General features: G+C 44.0%; 1 protein-coding gene across 6 annotated transcripts in view; it reads right to left on the bottom strand.

The window, feature by feature from the left end:
* The window catches only part of HMG20A (high mobility group 20A), a 76671-nt gene that overhangs the window by 20169 nt on the left and 33495 nt on the right, over positions 1-23007 (bottom strand). For 4 of the 6 annotated variants that reach the window (XM_082238411.1, XM_082238412.1, XM_082238414.1 and 1 more), the window contains exons 2-4: positions 3308-3414; positions 2436-2583; positions 62-274 (exon numbers count right to left, since the gene is read on the bottom strand). In XM_082238411.1, the coding sequence (XP_082094537.1) occupies positions 62-274; positions 2436-2583; positions 3308-3396 (450 nt within the window). In that variant the 5' untranslated portion in view covers positions 3397-3414. Of the gene's footprint in view, positions 1-61; positions 275-2435; positions 2584-3307; positions 3415-4825; positions 4914-23007 lie in introns of those variants that run through there. The other 2 variants (XM_082238415.1, XM_082238413.1) reach the window with 2 other exon arrangements.

Here is a 23007-nt window from a genome sequence, read left to right as displayed (position 1 = left end):
CTGGGAAATCTCTGAAATAAAGCACCAAATTCCAGAATAAAGGAAAGTAATGTAATAGTACCCGTTTCTCTTCAGGAGGGAGTTTGCTCCACTCATTGCCCAGCATCCTGGTGATTTCTGGGAATGGAACCTCTGGCCTCTTCGCTCGAAGTTGCTCCCTCCGCTCATTCATGAACCGCACATAACCTGTTAGGGGAGATTTAGGAGCATTGCTATCCCTTAAGGGTTTCTTCCTCTTTCGCCCTTTGGACCAGCCTCCTCTCTTAGTTCTTTGCTACAAAGACAGGGAGAGGAAAGTTCAGTGTGAGACATCAGTTCCTTTAAAGCTGGAGGGAAGAACAACAGCAGGTGGCCTCTGAGATGTTGTCAGACTCCCATCACCCACAGGCCCCAGGCAGCAGAGCCAGTGGTCAGGGGTGTTAGAATTTGGGAGTCCAGCAGCATCTGGAGGGCCATGGATCCCTGCTCCAGGTTTAAACCTACATTAGCATCTCAAATGCTTTTATCATCCACACACAGCTTCAGTAAACATCCCTGGTACAGTGGTACCTAGGGTTACATACACTTCAGGTTACATGCACTTCAGGTTACAGACTCTGCTAATCCAGAAATAGTACCTCAGGTTAAGAACTTTGCTTCAGGATGAGAACAGAAATCGCGCAGCGGCAGCAGGAGGCCCCATTAGCTAAAGTGGTGCTTCAGGTTAAGAACAGTTTCAGGTTAAGAATGGACCTCCAGAATGAATTAAGTACTTAACCCGAGGTACCACTGTACTCTTTTCCAACAGTCAAATTATGGTTCTGCCCAGGAGGCATGATCAGACACATCAGAAAATAAGCTGTGTTCAGCAAGCAAAGTGGTTAAGTAATGGAGAAGGGGGCATGGTGAGGATCAGATAAGAGTGTAAGGGTTAAATTTGGGCAGAATCGGCTTTCACTGGTAAAGCCAAAATCAGAAATTCTTAAGAATTGTAGATAATTTTATTGTGGATTTAAACACGCAACCCAAAAAAATGTTTTCAAAAATTTCCTGCATGGTAGCCATGTTGGTCTCCTGCAGCCAAAACAAAAAAAACTTGTGGCACCTTAAAGACTAAAAAATGTCAAAATAAATAAACCAAGACTGATATGGTTTGAAAGGCCCGATGAAAAGTTAGGAAGAGTTAAAACAGAAGATTTGGGGATGAGCCACACTTAAAGTACGTACAAAATGTACTAAGGTTTTAAAGATAGACAAAGCTGCCAGAAAATCATCTGCAATTTTAATAAATTTAAAACTGTTTGGGAATCCACAGCAATATTTCTCAAACAGTAGGCTGGGATGTGCCCATGGGTCTTGGGCCACTTTCAGGTGGGCCCCTGTGCCCCACCCACTAGCCGTGCCAAAGCCTTTTGGATGGGCAAGCGTCTGCACCAGGAACTCCTTGAGTCGAGGAGGCCAGGATACAGAAGTGGGGGTGGGGGGAATGTCTCCCGCCTCTGAGGGGAAGGTAATTAGAAACTGAGATAAAAGTTTAATATTTATTATTATTATTATTATTATTATTATTATTATTATTATTAAAGAAACAAACAGAGAATAAAAAGAAATCTCTTATAATAAGAGAAGAAGAAAATGTAAAAGGACCAGGAAGGAAGGATGAAAGAAACTGGAGTGGGGGTTGGCAGGGGGGTGGGGTAAAGTACATGTTGGCTGTAAAAAGAGAATGGGGCAAGACATTACAGGAGAGGAGTAAAAATGCTTTGAGGGAAGTAGGGGAGGAGGGACTAAAAGAAAAGTGCCTTCTGCACCTAAAGCCTCTGGATCCACAAATTATGCCTAAAATGGGGAGGATGCCACAATATCCCCAGAGTCAGTGACTGCACTTAGTTTGAGGAAAGTTGTGGCAACTCCTTGCCACAAAGCAAATGCTGTAGCAAAGAATTTAGCAAGTTCAGAAAAAAATGATGTTGGGAATTACCAGCTGATATTTGAGCAGCTTCTCATGGGTTATCTCTGTGTGACCTCACAGTTTGTACATACCTGATGAGGGCACCTGGGAACTATCCCCTGCATGTCAACAGGTGGGTGCAGCTCCCATCGCCTTGTTGACGGGGCTCTCTGTATTTCAGTGGCTTATTTCCACCCCACCAGGCTAGGACCACCTCAGCTGTGTTTGCTCTCCCCCCCCCGCCCCCCTGGTTTCCTGAGCTTTACTTTAGCTGGTGTAACTTATGCCAGCTTCCTAGGATTGCTGTAGTTCTATACTGTCAGCCACTCATTCAAGGAAGGATGAGGAATGACAGCATAACCTGTTTCACTGCAGGTGTTATCCATTTACAGAGAGGAATGCTAATCAAATTCCAAATAATCAACTCTCTTGTTTTATTTTTTGAAGATATGAATGGATAGAGAATTTAGGTGGAAGAAGACGACTTATTCTAATTTCTGCTTACCTCCTCCTCAGGCCTTGGCTCGCTATTTTCAGCTTTATTAGATGACTCATTTCGCAACAGTTGACTGTGTAGCAAGTCCTCTGCAAAATCTGGATTGTTGGCGGACTGGGAGGCACTGCCAGTGCACGATCCTTCTGAATGATTTAGCCTGGGGAAAAATAGGTAATTATGCAATATAGTCCCACAATTGTTAGGAAAAGTTATTTCCTATTTTACTCCCTGGGATAATGTGTGATATTGCAAATATCAAAAGTAGTTGGAAAGAAACACGTGCCAAAGAATGACAGTCAGAACACGGCATGTTGCACCTGCCAGAACAATTTCTCTTACAGTCTATCCCAGTTATCAAGTATTCCAACAGAATGATGTTCAAAAGCCCAAGGAAGACTAAACAGTCATCATGCTGGAGCTTGGGATGAAAGACTGAGCTTTAACCACTAGCTCTATCCCATTCCTTGGAGTGTTTATAAGAGGGCTTCTACCAAAAAACTACCAAAAAGGGCACTGTCAAAGCCAAAGCATCCCCTTAGGAAGCGGCCAGTGGCCATGGCTCATATACTCTATTGTCTTAAAAACTATGGAGGTTTATCTCATCAACAATACTAAGGAAATCTACCTCAGCTGATCAACACCACCCCTTTGGGTGCAGTTTATTTCAGGTATGAATAAGCACCACATGAAAACCACCTCTCCAACATACAAAGGGAAATGCTAAGTGTTTTTCTAAACAAGTATCAATAAGTCACTGAAGACAGAGTTTAGAGGTGGGTGTTTTAAACCAAAGCAAAGGAAAAATATTCAGCAAATCACCATTGTAGGTCCTATAGTGGACTATGTATGCATGAGCCAAAACTAGAGGAGCAGTTGCTTACCCTGATGAAACAACGTCATTACTCTCCTTTGAGCCATCATCTTCTGGAAAATGTGACGAGGGAGATGAAGTGGTCATTGGGTTCTCCATTACTGTTGCAACAGAAAACTGTAGAAGAATATTTCACATTACTATTACCTTAATATACCAGTTTGTCATCTGGCAAGCAGACTTGCAGTGTAATCTTAAATGTTTCTTCCCAAGTACTGTCTAGCAACTTGAGCAACATTTGCTTCTAAGGACAATTGTTAAGCTGCAGAACCCCAATTCAATCCAATCTCCCAAGTGGGATATTACTAGATCATGGATAACTGAGGCCAAGTTATCCCCATCCAGGAATGGCAGTAGCTGATGGTTCATCCATAACTGGAAAGAGGCCCTCTGTTTTACTGAGGCCACTTGGACCTCAAGTGACAGAGCATGGGAGAATTCTATGCGCATGGTCCTTTAAGGAGAGTGTGACCCTATCTTCAGCAAGTCACCTTCCTATTTCCCAGATTTGGGAACCACCAAGCCTCAAAACTTTCATCTTCTCAAGATTCAGTTTCAGTTTACTGGCAGTCACTCGACTCTCACTACCTCAAGATCCCGATCCAACACCTGCACAGCATCCCCTGATGCAGGTGGCAAGGAGAAACAGAGCTGCAGTGTCATCTTTGTAGTGATGGAACCTCACCCTGAGCCTCCAGTTGAGAGCTCCTAAGAACTTTGTACAGATGTTAGAAAGCACAGGAAACTAGATCAGTGTGTGACTGTGCAGCATAATTGCCATGCTGTGGTCGAAACCACTGAGCCTCTTGGGCTTGCCAATCGGAAGATCTGCCATTTGAATCCCCAAGATGGGATGAGTTCAAAAGCTCATGCACTCTGGTTTTCATCATGGTATTCTGTTGCACCAGTAGCGGTTTAGTCCTGCTGGCCACATGACATGGAAAGCTGTCTGTGGACAAATGCCGACTTCCTCGGCCTGAAAGCGAGATGTGCACCACAACCCGCAGTCACCTTTGACTGGACTTAACTGTCCAGGGGTCCTTTACCTTTACCTAATGACCCTGCAACTGAACAAGTGCCCTGCCCCTGCTAGAAATGAAATACATTTCCAATTCAAAAGTCATTTATTTTATCCCTCATCCACCAAACTCAATAGAGCAACAAGCTTGTAAATACAAATCTGAATCCTGTTTCTACTTTACAGTCAGATAAACCTCCCCCTCTAAATTCTGCATCAGCTTAGAGCCACTGCCATCTCTGCTGGCACTCAAGCCACACTCAGAGTTGGACCTTCTGGCTACTTGGAAACATTTTGAGGATATAAAATGACAGCAAAAAAAGAAAAGAGGAAATGGCTAATAAAACAATTCACACCTATTTTATAGCAATTCTTTTAAAGAAAAATGTATCTACAGCAATTGCAGTCTGTGAAGAAGTGTTAGGCAGAATATGAGTGCCACAATGACATTTACAGATAGCCTTCTGCTCTGTTCATTTCAGGCACAATCTAAAGGGCAATGACACCTACCCAAGCCTGAGAGGGATGAAGGGGGTGCCTTGCAAGCACATTCTGATGTATCTGCCCTCCATGCTGGCTTTGAAGATTTATTTCTATGCTGCAAGAAAATGCACTTTGTTGCTTTCAAACTGTTCAAATTTTGCTATATTATTACACATATATGTATGTAAGAGACAGACAGCTTAGGCTATAGTTTATGATGAATGCATCTCTTTGGATGCACAACCAAGGTATTCTTTGAAATAAGCCTTCCATTAATGCCCAGACGAGCAGATCAATGGAAGGTCTAGGTGGAACAGATGATCCACATCAATCTTGCTGCCTCCAGGGAGAGATGCTATACTAGCCATTTGCATTTTAGAGAAGAGTGATGTAAGGGGTGTCAGTTCTACTAACCAAGGACATAATTTGCAATGGATGGAAGGAAGCAACTTGTTTCCTAAGGGAGGCAACACAAACACTTATAAAGCTATCTGTAGATGTGATTCATAGTTTGAGAGCAAAAATGGTGGACACTACCAGGGGCTTTTCAAGGATAAGGAATCTATTGGACTACAACTCCCATTATCCCTGACCACTGGCCATGCTGGCTGGGGCTGATAGCAGTTGGAGGGCCACAGGTTTCCCATCCCAACTGTGCACCACACTGCCATTAGACATAGGAGCAAAGCCTGTATTCATTGCAGACATTGTCAAATACAAGAGAAGAACCTAAGCTCTTAAATGCAATTCCTCAACTTACACAATTTATTAATATTTTGGTTGAAACATGGATCATTACACTAAAAATTGAAACTTGGATTTGTGTAACATGGAGAGTTTGGGCTTGTTTTCGTCCAATCCAATTTGCCCATCTATGGGGGAAGATCTTCATTGTTTTGAGAAGCAAAGCTTTATACTCTCCTATGCAAAGGAACCATAAAGTAGACTTTTGTAGAAGAGGCTTCAATGAAGTCAAAACGCATCTTTAAAATGCTATCCTTCACAATAGGAAGATATTTATTTATCTCACACAAATACAGTTTAGCTGAACATGGCACAATGTCTTGGTATTCTGCCCCTTGTGTTCCACAATGGCACACCTCTTTTGTTTTACATCTGGGGCTCAGTCAGTGTCAAAGTTCCAACCTGGATTTCTGTCTTGTAGAGGAAGCAGCTGGACATCAGCTTTAACACCACCCAAAACAGACCATATAAACACAGGAAGCTAGAAGAACACAAACTTCTTTCTTGCTTTAAAGCTTTGTTTTATTCAGTCCATATGGCTGGGCACTGAGAGTCAAGTCTCAGAAGTAGAGGTCAAATATTTGTGAGCATGCAGAGGTTATTAAACTATCCCAACAGGCAAGAAAGGAGAGGAGGAAGCAAGTTCCCACTGGAACTGAAATGGATAAAAACGTGCGCAGGATGCTGTGTCAGGGGCTGATCTGCTAGCCTTGGGACCTCCAAATCCCATAGCTGTGCTGACAATAATCCCTTTTTTCCATCACTGCCAGGTAGACTTCAGAGTTCCAAAACTGTAAGATGGCTCACAGAAACTCAAACATAGGTAGGATATATTTATGCATTTATGCTTTGGTAGGGCATTTATGCATATTCTTCTGGTTGGAAAGTCTTGTTAATGGGTTAGTCCCAGCCAGATCCTCCCTTCCTTCCTGTATACTTTTGTCAGGATGAGAAAAATATTGAGCTGGATTCCAAAAGGAAGTAGCACCTTTGCCCTTCCAACCTCTGGTACAGCAGGAAGCCACAGGTGCAAATAGAAACTTGAACATTTATAGAAACCGCAGTGTTAATAAATGGGGATTTAAAATAAAAGGTTACTTGGTGATCCCCAACTTTTAAATCAATATTAGCATGTGCCACCCCAAATGGACAATATCATAATTCAAAGTATTTAAAGAATTCATAGGGAGTCTGCTGCAGAGTCAGCACTAGCTGATAAAATGCAGCATTCGACTCTTGGCTTTTCAATAGATATTGCTGTGACATGAAGCTAAAAAACCAAGCAACTTATGGAAAGGAGCATATGAGCCAAAGCTCTGGACTCAGTGTCATAACCACAATTTAGCAAATCAGCATCAGTGTATGTGTGCACACTGTTTCCAAGACAGTTCACAACAAAGAAACAGTAAATACAAATTAAAGCTCAGAACTTTAAAAGGGCTGGAAGAACAAAAATAGAGCTGATTGGCAGGGAAAGGATAAAAAGTAGGCCTCTCTGGGGTAAGTTCCATAAATGGAGCACCATCAAATCTCTCTCTCTTATGTCAGATGGCAGAGGCACCTAGAAGGGAGCTATAAATTTGCTGACATCACTGCAGGTTGATGTGGGAACTCAAGTCAGTAAAGCATGAGACTCTTAATCTCAGGGTCATGGGTTCAAGCCCCATGTTTGGCAAAGAATTCCTGCACTGCAAGAGGCTGGACTAGATTGCCCTTGGGGTTCCTTCCAACTCTGCAATTCTATGATTCAGGTATTCCTTCAGATACTCAGTCAAAAGTATAGACAACAAGATTTGAATCAGGCCACAATGTCATGGTTTGGGAAACACCAGCCTTAGTCCCAGGTGCTGTTGTAGGCTCTCCAATTCATGTTCAGGGTCTGTCTAAGTCCAATTCCTTCCTTCCGCCACCCACAATTCACTACTGGGAATTTTGTTTTCCTTTTGACAGAAATGGATGAAATTTAAAGGCTATTACCTCCATACTGGATTAAATTGGCCAAATTACAGGAAAATGGGTTCAGGGGCATTGTTTGCTTGTTTGTTGTTTTTAGGAAGCATCTCTATCTTCTTTACTTTGGGATAGAGTACAAGCAAGGTTGTCCATTTTGGGAATTCCATCTCCCCCCACCTGCTGGACCTGCGGCCACTTGTGGGGCTTCCAGACCAGGACCTGCCTGCAGCTGAACAAGGAGGGCAGGGACCAGGACCCTGGGCAAGCAGGAAGCACTGGAAGCACGCCAGCTAGGTGTGCTGGGGCAGCTCTATCAAGCCTGCCTGCCCTGGAGCCAGGGTGCCCCAGCAGTGCCACCACTGAAGCGGTGAAACAAGGCGTGGGCCAACCCCCTTGGGCTACAATTATGGTTTTAACAGGACTGAGTTTTTAACTTGGATGGGTGTTTTATTTGGTGGGGGTTTGTTTTAAAATGTTGTAAGTTAATTTGGATTTTGTATCTTTATTTGTGGGCCTGGGTATCGTTTACGGGCTTTTGTTGGGAAATGTTATTGGTTTGTACACATTAGTATTGTTAAGTGTTTTAATTACAGTGGTACCTCGCAAGACGAATGCCTCGCAAGACAAAAAACTCGCTAGACGAAAGGTTTTTTCGTTTTCGATTTGCCTCGCAAGACGAATTTCACCTATGGGCTTGCTTCGCAAGACGAAAACGTCTCGAGCCTTTGTTTCCTTTGTCTAAAAACAAAGACATGTTTTGTTTATAAAGTTAATTTATTTTCCCTTCAATTTTTGGACTGCTCTTTACAGTATGTGTGACTTTAAAGAGCAGTTAATAAACTGTTGTTGTACCAAATTTGGCTTTGTTTGGACTTTTTTTGACCATAGGAACGCATTAATTGATTTTCAATGCATTCCTATGGGATTTCGTGATTCGCAAGACGAAAAATTCGCTAGACGACAAAACTTGCGGAACGAATTAATTTCGTCTTGCGGGGCACCACTGTATTTTTAGTATGCTTTACTACTTTCTACATTCTACTTTGTCCTACAAGTATAGGGCAGTATTATTATTATTAATTATTATTATTTCCTGCCATTTCCAAAGTGCCACAAAATGTTGCTTGGATTCCTGGATGTGATCTCTACATTCCTAGTAACACTAGGAATTCCTAGTAATATTCCTAGTCCTTGGCTACTGACCTATTTTTGTTCATAAGAGTTTCAGTAACGTTTGATTACCTGGTTCTGATCCTTTTTGCAGATTGAGACAGATGGCAGCCACCAATCCTAGCCTTAGGCCTCAATTCAAGCCCTGACAAAATCCCAAACCATGCAATAAATGTCTACTATTCCACAGCTAGAAAGAAAATGCTTTGCAGAAAAAATATGTGCACCATACCTATTTTTAAAAACCTGAAGATGCCATATAAATTCATGAGCCTGGAAATATTAAAACTGGAAGATTTTTAAAGTAAGACTTCTATATTACTAATGGATTAAGCTGAGTGGAGAACAGCAAAGCCATATAACAGGATGATGAAAGGAAGAGAGATATGCAAAAAGCTGCCACTAAATAAAAATTTTAAAATGAAAATAATAATAATAATCATCTGTAAATCATTAGTAGCGGCCACCCTCAAATTGCTCTGTGTAACTTAACATCTCCCCCCCCCCAAAAAAAAAAATCTTTAAATACAATAAAGCCCTGCCAGACATATTCTGTTGTGGCTACAATGGTATTCCCAGCTACGGCTGTAAAAAGAAGATGGCAAACCTACGCACACAAAATCACCAGAGGTTACAGTTCAACATGGGATGCGATTTTATACTGATACTTCACACTCTGCATCCTATTATCGTTGCTTAGCAGCCACTCAACACATTCTCCAGTTCTCTCCTTCCTTTCCCCTGGAACAAAATCTGGCCAACTATGGAGTGGCAGCAGCCCTGGTATGAAGATGGGAAATATACTTCCATGCAGAAGCACATACATATATACAGCGCCTAGAAAGTACAGAACTGGAAATTTGCCTGCTCATTTCCAAAATGTGGCAAGTCTAGTCAGAACCAATTAAACTCATGCTTGATAGGAATGAGGAATTTGATACTTAAAACGAGTTATCGCAAAAAATTAATAATAGGTGGCAGACCAATAATTGTACTTAAAGAGATCCCAGTTAGACTGTTACGTAAAAGGGAGGGATATAGATACATAACAGGTGTCCTCAGAAGGAATAATATTTCATTCAGATGGGAATTCCCCGAAGGAATTGCTTTTTTTTTTAAGGACAAAAGATTTAAATTGACTAATCCTTTAGAGATAGAAAAGTTTCTGAGGAGATACGAAAGGGAGCTGGGCAAAAAGGAGGACAGAGCAATAGATAGAAAGGAAGTAGGAGACGGGAAAGCCGAAGAGGAGGAAAGGACAAGGTTGAGAAGGGGGGAGGGAGAGGTAGATGAGGGGAGGGAAGAGGAGGAAGGTGAGGTGGAAGAGGAGAATACAGAAGAAGAGGAGGAAGTTAGGAATTGAAAGATCGTAATAGACTCGATATTTAATTTTAGCAATGTCTTTAACTTTTCTAACATGGAATGTTAACGGTTTAAATGAAAAATTAAAAAGAAATAAAATAGAGAAAGTCTTGAGAAATAAAAAATGCGATGTGGTTTGCTGCCAGGAGACACACATAGCTAAAAAACACAAGCACATATTGGTTAACAAAAAATTAGGAGTGGAATTTATAAACTCGGAGGTGAACAAAAAGAGAGGCTTGGTAATTTACGTGAAAGAGAAATTGGAACCCAAATTAATCTGTAAAGACGAAGAAGGGAGGATTCTGGGAGTCCAAATTACTTACCAAGGGGAAAGAATCAATGTAGTATCAGTCTATGCTCCTAACACAAATCAAACTGAATTCTTTAGAAAATTGGAACAAGTACTACTAGAATTGGAAAATCATAAGTTAATTTTACTTGGTGATATGAATGGAGTCCCGGAACCTGAGATAGATAGAAGTGAAAAAAAGAGGAAAAGGAACCAGGGGAAACTCCCCAAAACCTTTGATGACCTCCAAGAAAATCTAGATCTAATTGACATCTGGAGGCTCAAAAACCCTACAGAAAAACAGTTTACACATTTCTCAGGAGTCCATCAAAGCTGGGGTAGAATAGAGCAGATCTGGGTTTCTAGAGAGCTCTCTACAAGATCGGTGAAATGCGAAATAGACCCCAGAACACTCTCGGACCACAATCCTATATTTCTGGAAATAAAATGTAAGTTATTAGGACCTTATAGATGGAGAATGAACGATTATTTATTGGAACAGGATGACGTCATCGATAAGGCTAAGAACACCGTGAAAGAATATTTTGATCAAAATCTGAACAAAGGAACAAAAATTGATGTGGTCTGGGATGCAAGTAAAGCAGTACTTAGAGGCTTCTTGATCCAACAGAATAAATATAGAAAGAACTTGAGAGAGGCCAAAAAGGACGAAATAGTTAAACAACTAAAAGAAGTAGAGAGAAAATTAACAAAAAACCCTGGAGATGAGAAGGCTAAACAACTTGGCAAATTATTACAAACCCAATACTCAACACTGATAAATCAAGAAATAGAATGGGGAATAAAAATGATGAAACAGAAATATTTCGAATCGGCAAATAAAACAGGTAAATTACTAGCGTGGCAATTGAGGAAAAGGAAAAAACAGAGAGTGATCAATAAAATTAAATTGGAAACTCAAACAATAGATGACCCTAATGAGATAAAGGAAAAGTTCCTCCAGTATTACGAAACCCTGTATAAAAAGAAGGAAGATGAAGATCTAAATGAGATAGGAAGGTATTTGGAAAGTACTAGAGGCGAACAACTATTAGAAGAAGAAAAGGCACTTTTAAACGAACCAATAACGGTGGAAGAGGTCAGGATTACAATTAAGAAAATGAAACCGGGGAAGGCTCCAGGCCCGGATGGCCTGTCTCAAAAATATTATAAAATTCTAGAGGAACATCTGGCCCCGGTCCTGTGTAATGTAATGAACAATATTCTACGGGGGGGGGAAATACCTGATTCATGGAGAGAGGCATATATTACGGTAATTCCGAAAACAGACTCGGATACGCTCGATATAAAGAACTATAGACCAATATCACTGCTTAATGTTGACTATAAGATCTTTGCAGGAATAATGGCGAGCAGATTAAAAAAATACTTGAATAGAGCGATCCACAGAGATCAAGCCGGATTTCTGCCCGGCAGGCAGATTAAAGATAATGTAAGGCATATAATTAATATAATTGAATACTTGGATATCAGAATCGATATCCCCGCAGCCTTAGTCTTTATAGATGCCGAGAAGGCCTTCGATAATGTATCCTGGCACTTCATCATAAAGTGTATGGAGAAGGTAGGAATAAGAGGGCCATTCCTAAGAGGTATAAAATCGATTTACTCAGACCAGAGAGCGAAACTAATTATTAATAGTAACCTGACTAACTCATTTAAGATTACCAAAGGTACAAGACAGGGGTGCCCTTTATCACCCCTGCTATTTATCTTGGTTTTGGAAGTTATACTAAACAAGATAAGAGAAACATCGGAAATAAGAGGGATTAGAATAGGCACAAAAGAGTACAAAGTTAAGGCTTATGCCGACGACTTAGTAGTTTCATTAGAAGACCCCGCAAAAGGGATTAACACAGTGATTGAGTTAATGGAAGCGTTTGGTAGACTATCTGGTTTTAGATTGAACAGAACTAAAACGAAGATGTTGGTAAAAAACGTAGATGAACAAGTAAAAAATAAAATCGAGTTGGAATCCGGGATAATGGTATCAAAAAAGGTTAAATACCTGGGTATCTGGATCACCCCAAAAAATATAAATCTGGTGGAAGATAACTACAATAGAACTTGGAGAGAGTGTAAAAGAGACTTGGAAAGCTGGAGCAGATTAAAACTCTCTTGGGAGGGGAGAATGGCTGCCATTAAAATGAGTATCCTTCCAAAAATGATATTCCTATTCCAAAATATCCCAGTAGTCAGGGGCACAACAATGTTCAAAGACTGGCAGAGGACCCTTTCCAGATTTATCTGGCAGGGTAAAAGGGCCAGAATTAAGTATAAGTTGCTCACCGACAGGAGGGACAGAGGAGGGTTTGCGGTCCCTAACCTGCAACTATATTACGAGGCTTCGTGCCTTTGCTGGATCAAGGAATGGATAGTTTTGGACAATACCGACCTATTGGATTTGGAGGGTTTTGATGTTAGACATGGGTGGCATGCGTACCTGTGGCAGGAGAAGGGGAAAACACACAAAGGATTTTCTAACCATATTATAAGAGGAGCGCTGCTGGAGGCGTGGAATAGGTGTAAAAGACTAGTAGAAAAAGATACCCCATGGTGGCTGTCACCCGTTGATATTTTAGTAACTAAGAAACTAAATATGGAAGGTAAAAGGTGGACATATGCTGACCTCCTAAGAAGATCGGATAAAGGATGGGAAATTAGACCCTACGAAGAATTAAAAGACAAATTAACGGGATGGATACAATACCACCAAATCAATGCTGTTTGGAGGGAACATAAAAAAGCCGGAATGAGCAAGAACAAATCTAAATTCCAACTAGAAATAATAGAAGGAAAGTCTAAACTCCTATCTAAAATGTACGACCAGCTATTAGAGTGGGATACAATGGATGAGGAAATCAAAGACGTTATGATTAAATGGGCCATAGATTTAGGACACCCCATAGAATATGAAAGATGGACAAAACTCTGGACTAAAGACATGAAATTTTCAGCTTGCGTCAGAATCCGAGAAAATATGGGGAAGATGATGTACAGGTGGTACATCACCCCAGTAAAATTAGCCAAAATGTATAAAACCGGGGAAAAGACGTGCTGGAAGTGTAGGAAGAAAGAGGGAGACTTCTTTCATATGTGGTGGTCCTGTGAAGAAGTAAAAAGGTTTTGGGGGCTGGTTTACGATGAGTTAAAAAAGGTCCTAAAATACACATTCCCTAAAAAGGCCGAGGCATTCCTTTTAGGAATGGTGGGAGAAGAAATTAAAAAAGACGACCAAACCCTCTTCCAATATGCAACAGTATCCGCAAGGATACTGTTAGCTCAGAGTTGGAAAACACCTAACATTCCAACGATTAGTGATTGGCAGAATAAATTAATTGAATACATGGACATAGCAATGATGACTCAGAAGATCAGGCAACAAAGAAACAATAAATTTATTAATGATTGGAATAAATTTCTCTCATACATGGAATCGATTTTAGGAAATGTTAAAGTCTCAGTCGGTATGATATAAAAACCGCGAGGTAGCAATAACGATTGGATGAAGACACTGCTGAATATACTGTTGAGTTATGGCTCTCAACGTGGTGGTGGGAAGTCAAATAATGTAATGGATTTGTATAAGGTTTGCGTATTTAAGCAGCAAGGAACTTAAATTTGGTTTGTATATTCTTATTTTCGCTTTTTGTTTTTGTTTTTTATGGAAGATGTATATATGTTTTTTAACTGTTGGAATATAATAAAGGTTTTTTAAAGTAAAAAAAAAAAAAAAAACTCATGCTTGATTTACCAAAAAAGAAAAAAAGCTTGAAATGGGGTATAGCTCAGCACACCCTTTGAAAATAAGAAAAATATGTAGATACCGTACTTTTCGCTCTATAGGACACACTTTTTCCCCTCCAAAAATCAAGGGGAAATGTGTGTGCGTCCTATGGAGCGAATGCAGGCTCCTTGGCTTCAGCAATAGCAACGCGAAGCCTCCGAAGCGCTCCGGAGGCTACGCGTTGCTTTCGCTGAAGCCTGGAGTGCGAGAGGGATTGGTGCGCACCGGCGCCTCTCGCTCTCCAGGCTTCAGGAATAGCCGCCTGAAGCCTTTGGAGCGCAGCGGGACCTCGCACTGTGCTCCAAAGGCTTCGGGTTCCTTTTGCTGAAGCCGGGAGAGCAAGACTCTCCTGGCTTCAGCAGAGAGGGAGAGCTGTGCAGCGCCCCTTCAGCGAAGTGGGAGGAGAAATGGAAGGGGCTCCGTTTCTCCTGCCGCTTCGCTGAAGGGGCGCTGAGCAGAGAGGGGGAGATTTTTTTTTCTTGTTCTCCCCCTCTAAAACAAGGTGCGTCCTATGGTCGGGTGCGTCTTATAGAGCGAAAAATACGGTAATTTATTCTTTAAAGAGGCTGTGTGAGCGCTTGGCCCACAAACCGCTGGCATGAGAACAAATTAATGGGCACTTTGCAATTTTTTTGTATGAAATTTATGTATTAAATCAAGATTTTAAGTAAGCCCAGAAGTGTTTACCTGTTTGCTGCAGAAGAGGGATTTCCTAACACACATCTGTGACCACCATAGAAATGAAAGATGCTTGCCTCTTAGAAGGCTAGTAGGGGAAGGGCAGCTGAGGGATGGGCCAGCAATGAAACCAAGTAGACAGAGACGGAATTGAGCAATTCTTCCTCCTTTGCCAGCTCACTCACTTCTCTACATGGAATACCTGGTCACTTAGGGTTATTGGATGAGTTTCAATACAAGGCTGTATTAAATCACTACTTTAAAATGCCCAACTATTTATTTTTAGATTTGGGCTATTTTGCATTGTCATAATGGCATGCTCCTTATACCATTAAACTCAAAGACAACAAGCTTTCTGGCTCTGTGCCTGGTGGGAAATGGAAGCTGGTTCTGCTTAAAAGAGAAATAAAATTGGGGGAGAAATGTTTTCATTACTTCTCCTGGTATCCACAACAGTACTAAGGTTAAACATGCAAAAAGCATCTCTCCTAGGGAGCACATCTAGCTAGCAACCATTTATGGCCATTTATGGAAACAGTTCAGCAGCTGGAGATCAAAATGATAGTTGTGCCTCTACTTTCAGTGGCAAAATGGTACCTAGGTACAGAGCTCAGATATACACATTTCATAAAAATCTGGAGACATTGTTATCAACCAGTTTGGCTATATGCTAGCTAGGACAGCCTAGCTGTCAGCTTCCATAGCTGCCAGCAACATAAGTCAACATGCCTGCCTTCCCAAAGCCAGTGTAACATCTTGTGCAAACAGAGCATCCCTTTATCCGCCCACGAGCACACGATTTAGCAAGTCTTCTTTCCAAGTCTCTCTGTACATGGAAGATTACAAGGCATCTTAACATTCTACGCAGGCAGCATTTTAAATACGCAATCTATGGACACTCCACCTACAGGGGAAGGGAGGCAGCACAATGGCCCCCTTGGTTCCCAACAAAGTGTGGTGCCATGTTAAACTGGGCACACAGGACAGCCATAGTACAGTCACCTCACACTTGCAGCAAAAATCAGCCAATACATACAGGATGGACCAGGCTTCAAACGCACAGATCCTGATCATGCTGACAAGCCACACAGTTAGGACTGACTTTATGTACTGGGATTAACACAAAAACAGGGTCTGGCAGGAAAATCTTTTTTGCTTTGCAAAGATACACAAGGTAGCTCTACACAAGCAGCTCTACCTCACATCACTGGAGAGATTTCTGTTTGCAGGCAGAGATGTGATATCCTTGTAGGTTCCTATATTTAATTCTGCTCTTCCTTGGGGCTTTTGGCTTTAAATCTTTAGAAGGATTTCTGCAGCCACTTACCATCTGACATACATGCATCACCTTCAAAGATGTTACAGAAGCACTGTACAATTTTAATTAAGGCCAGAAAAATATCTAAAGCAAGTGTTCTTCCTTTCTTCATTTCACTGATCAAAACCACTACAGCCCATTTTGATATTTGTTCAAAGAGCCTGAATTTGCCTGCCAGTGCAATATATGCCCAAATGATTTGGCTGGGCTCTATGCCTTAAGTGTTTTTCACAATTCAAAACAAGGTCTCCAAAGCATTTCCGGTGGCCCATTTTCACAAACCGTCAGCACTACTCTCACCAAACAGAGATGTTTTTCCCCATCCCCCTTCATAATACTCACTCAGGAATAAAGCGGTAGGATTTAGTATTTGGTATTATTAATATATTGTCATCAGTGGGCATCTACATTTTCAATTGTGATTTGATTATGTTTTCAGTTTAACTAACCCCACCCACCCATCCCCCTCTTTCCTTCCCAGCCTAATACTGCATGCAACAAATGAAACTGATCTGTAGAATGTATCACAACAAATGAAACTGATCTGTGGAAAACTTGAAAAAAGACAATGCACATGCTTTTGTAAACTAGGAAATCTTTAATAAAAATTATTGGGGGGGGCATCCCACTTGCATACTCATCATACATCCATAATTCAAAATGTTTCTACTCCTTGTGACTTGAAAATGATCAAACACAGAAATCCATTAATTTTTTTCACATTGCTTAAAGATGTCTACAGCTGCATTTGAGCGTCATGCCAAACCCCAGTTCAGTGTAAATTGCATGAATTACAATGAACTGTGGCAAGCATCAGGTTCATGAGCTACTTTCTCCTCTCTTGTGTGGACAGGAGTTCACATGCTTTTACTTCTGCTTTTTGCTAAACCATGGTTTGCTGTTTCATGAAACTGATGACTTACCGGTATTTAAAACAAAGTCAACCTGAAACTATTATGCAAACCATAATTAATCGTAGCCTTTTTGTCAGTTTGGATGAAGCAACAAACCATAGTTAAACAAAAGTGGAAACTTCTGAAGTAACCTCCTGGCCATGTGGGAGGAGAAGGGAGAGGGAAGAGCAACGTCTGCTGTGGCTTATTTACAGCACACAAAACTACTGTTAGGCATCATGTCCAGATGCAGCATATCAATATTTTTTAAAGAATATTTCCTTCTTTTTAAGTCCAACTATTTCAAGATTAAGACTATATTGCAGAATTCAACCAGCAACAGTATGATACCAAATATGCTCATGAGAATTATATAGGCAACTCCGCACTGATGTGGGTTATATTCCGGACCCCTGTGGGGGGGGGCGTATAAGTGAAATGTGCAGAAGTGGGGAGCACCCTGGAAAGTCTTTGAGCTCTGGGGAGGGTCTCCTCATGAGCCACAAGGACTTTCCAGCTCTCTTCCTCCACTTCCAGGTTACCAGCACTGCATGTGTGCACGGTTGTGCGCAAGTAGATCACATGAAAGTGGAGGAGCTGCCTGTATGCATCTTCTGGGCCACAATATTCTCATTACACCTTTCCATGCTGAACAAGCTGCCTGATCTTGCTCTGTGGGCCCCCAAAAGTATAGCCAGGCACTGACTTTATATTTTCATTAGTATGCTATAAGAACAGCCCTTTAAAAGCCCTGCAGTCATGACTGCCTGACTCTGCTGCTAAGGAAAAGCAAGAGTATCACCAGATTTTATGCCAGCTACATATATACCAGAGAGAGCTGGTGCCCAGATTGATATTTAAGATGAGAGACATGTAACAAAAAGGAACAATCAGGAGGAGTTGAGACAATTGTTCTGGCTTCCTTCACCTTCCGTTCCCTTTCTAAGAATCTCTTCTTGCAGAAAATTATAAAAATGAATTTTACAATTGAAAAACATTTCAAAACAATTATTTAGGAGATAAACAAAATATGTCCTAAGTTATTTTTATGGTACACCAAGGAACTTAAATACAGTCATACCTCGGGATGCGAACGTGATCCGTGCGGGAGGCCCGTTTGCAACCCGCAGCATTCGCAACCCACAGTGCTGCGTCTGTGCACACGTGTGACGTCATTTTGCGCTTCTGCGCATGCGCTGAAACACAGAAGTAACCCATTCCAGTACTTACAGATTCGGCGCAGTCCACAATCCTAAAACGTGCAACCCGCAGCGTTCGCAACCTGAGGTATGACTGTATCTCTCATTTGGATTCAGAAAGTTTCTACAGCAAACCCTTTCTATCATTAGAGAAACAGAGAGCTAATAAAAGATTGATCATGAGATAGGCAATCAGTTTGCAGTTGGTTATTTGATTTTAGCTTGGAGTGACTTTTATTTATAATCCTCGTATTTCAAGCTAAGAAAACCCCTAAAGGTCTCTATTGTACTAACAGTAAATAGAGTTTACTATATTTTAAGTCTGAGATATACTGTGGCTCCTACTTTTTTTAAAAAAAACAACACCTGTCGTTTATTTATAGCAGGCTTCTCCAACCTGGCACCCCCCATATGTTTTGGACTACTGCTTTCATCATCCCTGACTATTGCCATGCTGGCAGAAACGGATGAGAGTTGAAGTCAACCAACATCTGAAGGGAACTAAGTTGGGAAAGGGTGGGTTAAACCTTACTTTTCAGCCAGGATTGGCTTCCAGAGCGTCTTACAACAATTCAATCTATCATAAAAATACCCTTAATAGCCTATCTTGTATGACATGGGAGTTTGACAGTTTCATGTTCTCTTTAGGAATAGGGGGCAGGAGCAGCTACATATGGACTCAGGGCAAAGATGCCAACACAGAGAAGCAGCTCTTCTCTGCAGAGGCTTTTCAACTGCCTTTTTCAATGGCCACTCACTGCTGTGCTCCAGTCTCCGCCCAAATATGGCAATTAAGGTGACAGACCTCAACACCTTCCTGCTTCTGTTCAACTGGTCCAGCCTTCTGCAGAGGGATGGGGGGGAGGCCAGGGGGCTGAGCACGGATGTGGCTTTAAACCTGCATCCTCTTGCAGAAGGGGGCTACTGAGCAGTTCGTGTTTGTCAGGGGTTCAGGAGCAGAGACGCAGAGAAGGGAGGAAGCAGAGAGCGAGGGGGAGGAATCCGAAGGGAAAATGAGTGATGATGACGACCCGAGATCTCCAAGCCTAAGCAGTGAGTCAGAGGACTCCCAAAAGGGAGCCCCAGTGAGCAGAGCAAGGGGGGGATCCGGGGGGACACCCCAGGAGGAAGGGAACAGAGGAGATTCAGAGAGTAGCAGCTGGAAGTCGGGACCCACGCTCATAACTGAGGGCGGCAGCAGCTGGAAGTCGGGACCCACGCTCAAGACTGAGAGCAGCAGGGAGGAAGGTAGCCAGGCATCGGGTTCCGGAGGCTGTCAGCAGGAGGGAGGGCACGAGTCAGGGGTGGTCACGCCCTCCTCAGAGAGCGAGGCAACGGTTAAGAGGAAAGTAGAGAGTTGGGCGCGCGCGCCAAGTTCAAATGCAGCGGAAGCCGGAGCAGTAAGCAGCCCGGAGAGTGAGCCAGGTCCCAAAGCCCGCCGCAAGGAGGCAGAAGGATCAGGGGGGTCAGCGTCAGAGGAGAGTAGAAGGGAGGAGGCCCAGGGGGGCAGAAGGACCCAGAGACGTAGGGAGAGGCGAAGGAGGTGGAGCAAGGCTAGGGTATTAAGCTGGTGTGCAAGAGGCGGGGACTCAGACGGGTCTTCGCCGACCTAGGGCAGAAGGTGTAGAGCTGCACGCTGCAGTTCGGAAATGAAACCTGTAACTTAATAAAGACTCTTATAAAGTGAACGCTGGCGGACTTGGTCCTATGTGAGCTGGGACTGGGTGGCAGCTCTGACAGTAAGACCCGTCTCATAAAAGCTTCGGACACCTGATATCTCGCAGCGGAGAGAGAGGCAGCTGGAGGAGGGGATCGGTGTTTGGGAGCAAGCTCACGACGGTTAGCAGAGATGACGGAAGCAGAGAAAGTTGCAGCGCTGCAACAGGCAGTTACCCAATTGAACGCGGAGGTACTGGCATCCAAGGAGAGGGAGGAGGATGCGGCAGCCGCCTACAGAGATCTCCACGCCAGGTTTGAAGCATGGGTTAAACACGGGCAGCCAGGACCCAGACCGGAGGGGGTTGGGTTGGCACGGAGAGCAGGAGGGCTTGTGGCTCACTTCGATGGGAATTTACAACAGTACCCCAATTTTCGAGCAGACGTAATGTGCGCACTGCAACTGCTGGCAAAAGACTTTAGAGATGAGGAAGAGAAAGTGGGGTTCATACTATCCCATTTGCATGGGGATGCTAAAGCGTGGCTACGCAATTTGTGGAGGGATAAAGATCCGGCGCTTCAGAATGCAGATGCCTTTATCAAAGCGATGGATGCGTGTTTTTTGTCTACTATTGATGTGGATCTTGCCCGACGGGAGATTCATGGACTGAAACAAGGGAGGGCAAGAGTCCGGCAGTACCACGCCCGCTTTTTTGCGCTGGTCAGTGCCTTAGAGTGGGACCGGGATTCGCCCCCTGTCAGAGACCTGTTCTGGGAGGGTCTAAGCTCAGCGGTCAAGGATGAAATTGCAAGGGGGGAGAGGCCCCGAAGCACGCAGGAGGTGGTCCAAAGGGCGCTGACTGTGGGGGTGAGGCTGGAAGAACGTCCCTGGTGCAGAGATGAAGGACGTGGAGGGCGCGAAGCAGCGAGAAGTTTCTCTTTCGTTCCAAGAGAAGCAGCGCGTGCGCAATCCACACCTCCGCCAGGAGGGGGAGGGGAACCGATGGAGGTTGGAGGTGCAAGGGCTCAGTCAGCAGCCAGAGCCCTAGCACCAACAGCAGTAAAAGCGAAGCCTCCTAGAGGGAACAGGAAGTGTTACATCTGCGAGGATCCAGGCCATTTGGCGAAAGAGTGTCCCCGGAGGCTCCACAAGCACACTGCAGCCTCAGCAATGGTGACTGCAGCAACGCAGCAAGGAGAACCACAGCAGGGAAACGACGATGTCTGGCTGGAGACAGAGGCACTGGGGCCCAGCCAGACGCATCAGTGAAGCAGTCCCCAGCGATCTTGCAACCCACGGACCCCCTCCCACCCAAACCAGTAGTGCAGCTCACAGCATCTCTCCAGCTACCCGATGGCGTCACTATCGAAGTACCGCTTTCTGTGGATTCTGGAAGCAACGCAGACTTTATAGCGCAGGATTTTGTGGAGCAGCACGCTATACAGCTACTGCCTGCCACTCTGCCCCTGCAAGTCGTCACAGTGGATGGCAGAGAGTTGCTAGGGGGGCAGGTGGTGAAGCAAACGCCACCGATGGTGATGCGCCTTGGCAACCACAGGGAAGTCATCAGTTTTAATGTCACCCAACTGTCGGACACGCCCATTGTGTTGGGCATGAGTTGGCTGGACAGGCACAGTCCGACACTGGCTTGGTACCAGAGACAGCTGATCTTCGGCTCCTCTTATTGCGCAGAACACTGCATCCTGCCCAGACAGGAGGGAGAGGAGGAGGAATCACAACTGCAGTTGGGAACGTTGCAAGCAGTCCCCCACAAATACGCAGACTTTCTGGAGGTCTTCTGCGAGAAAGAGGCTGACAAGCTACCACCGCACAGGCAATATGACTGCAAGATTGACCTCCTACCAGGGGCGACGCTGCCGAAAGGGAAGCTGTATTCCATGTCTGAGGACGAATTACAGGAACTCAAACAGTTCATAGATCACAATTTGCAGCGCGGTTTCATCCGGGAGTCCAGGGCAGTAGGGGGCAGTCCTGTTTTCTTCGTGAAGAAGAAGGACACGCCCCAGAAAAGACTGGTGGTGGATTTTCGCCTCTTAAACAAGATGACCAAGCCTTCTGATTTCCCCATGCCCAGGATTGACGACCTGCTAGCGACGGTGCGCAAGGGACGCGTGTTCACCAAGTTGGACCTGCGAGGTGCGTACAATCTCATCCGCATGAGGGAGGGCGATGAGTGGAAGACAGCCATGTTCACGCCTCTGGGCACCTACGAATACAGAGTGATGCCGTTTGGATTGCAAAACGGTTCTCACTGTTTCCAAGCTTTCATGCATCATGTGTTGGCGGGACTCCTTTACAAGAAGTGCGTCTGCTTTCTGGATGACATCCTGATATTCTCCGACTCGCAGCAAGCCCATGACCAAGATGTTCGGGAGGTGCTGAAGAGGCTGCAGCAGCATAGACTGTACGCCAAACTGGAGAAGTGCCAGTTCGACACGACGGAGGTGGATTTCTTGGGTTACAAGTTGTCGGACAAGGGGCTAGCCATGGACAGCGCCAAGGTTCGTGCGGTGTTGGATTGGAAGAGCCCGCGCAATCGGAAGGAGGTCCAGCGGTTTGTCGGCTTCGCCAACTTCTATCGCAAGTTTATCAAGGGGTTCGCGATGCAGACGGCGGCCATTACGGACACGCTAAGCTCCAAGAAAAAGAAATTCATCTGGACGGAGCAGGCGGAGCAGTCCTTTCAGGCACTCAAGCGTCTCTTCGCGTCGGAAGAGCAACTGCTGCATATCGACCCCAGCAAACCGATGCGGGTAGAGACAGACGCGTCCGATAGAGCAGTGGGAGCTGTCCTGCTGCAAAGGGACCCACAGGGGGTCTGGAGGCCGGGAGCGTTCTACTCCAGAAAGCTCAGCAAGTCGGAGCAGAACTACACCATCTGGGACAGGGAGTTGCTGGCCATTCATGCAGCTTTCAAGGCGTGGAGGCACTTCCTGATCGGCGCCAAGCACACGGTGCAGGTCTGCACGGATCACAAGAATCTGGAGCACTGGCGCACGGCTCAGTTCCTGAACCAGAGGCAGATACGTTGGGCGGAGTTCTTTGCTGACTTCAATTTCCGAATAGAGTACGTCCCAGGCGACACCAACGTCATGGCGGATGCACTGTCCCGCA

The sequence above is a fragment of the Podarcis vaucheri genome (genome assembly GCF_965113315.1).
Source record: "Podarcis vaucheri genome assembly, chromosome: 9".
Classification (NCBI taxonomy): Eukaryota; Metazoa; Chordata; class Lepidosauria; order Squamata; family Lacertidae; genus Podarcis; species Podarcis vaucheri.
The sequence above is the reverse complement of the archived record's forward strand: the minus strand, read 5'-3'. Positions and strand labels throughout refer to the sequence as shown.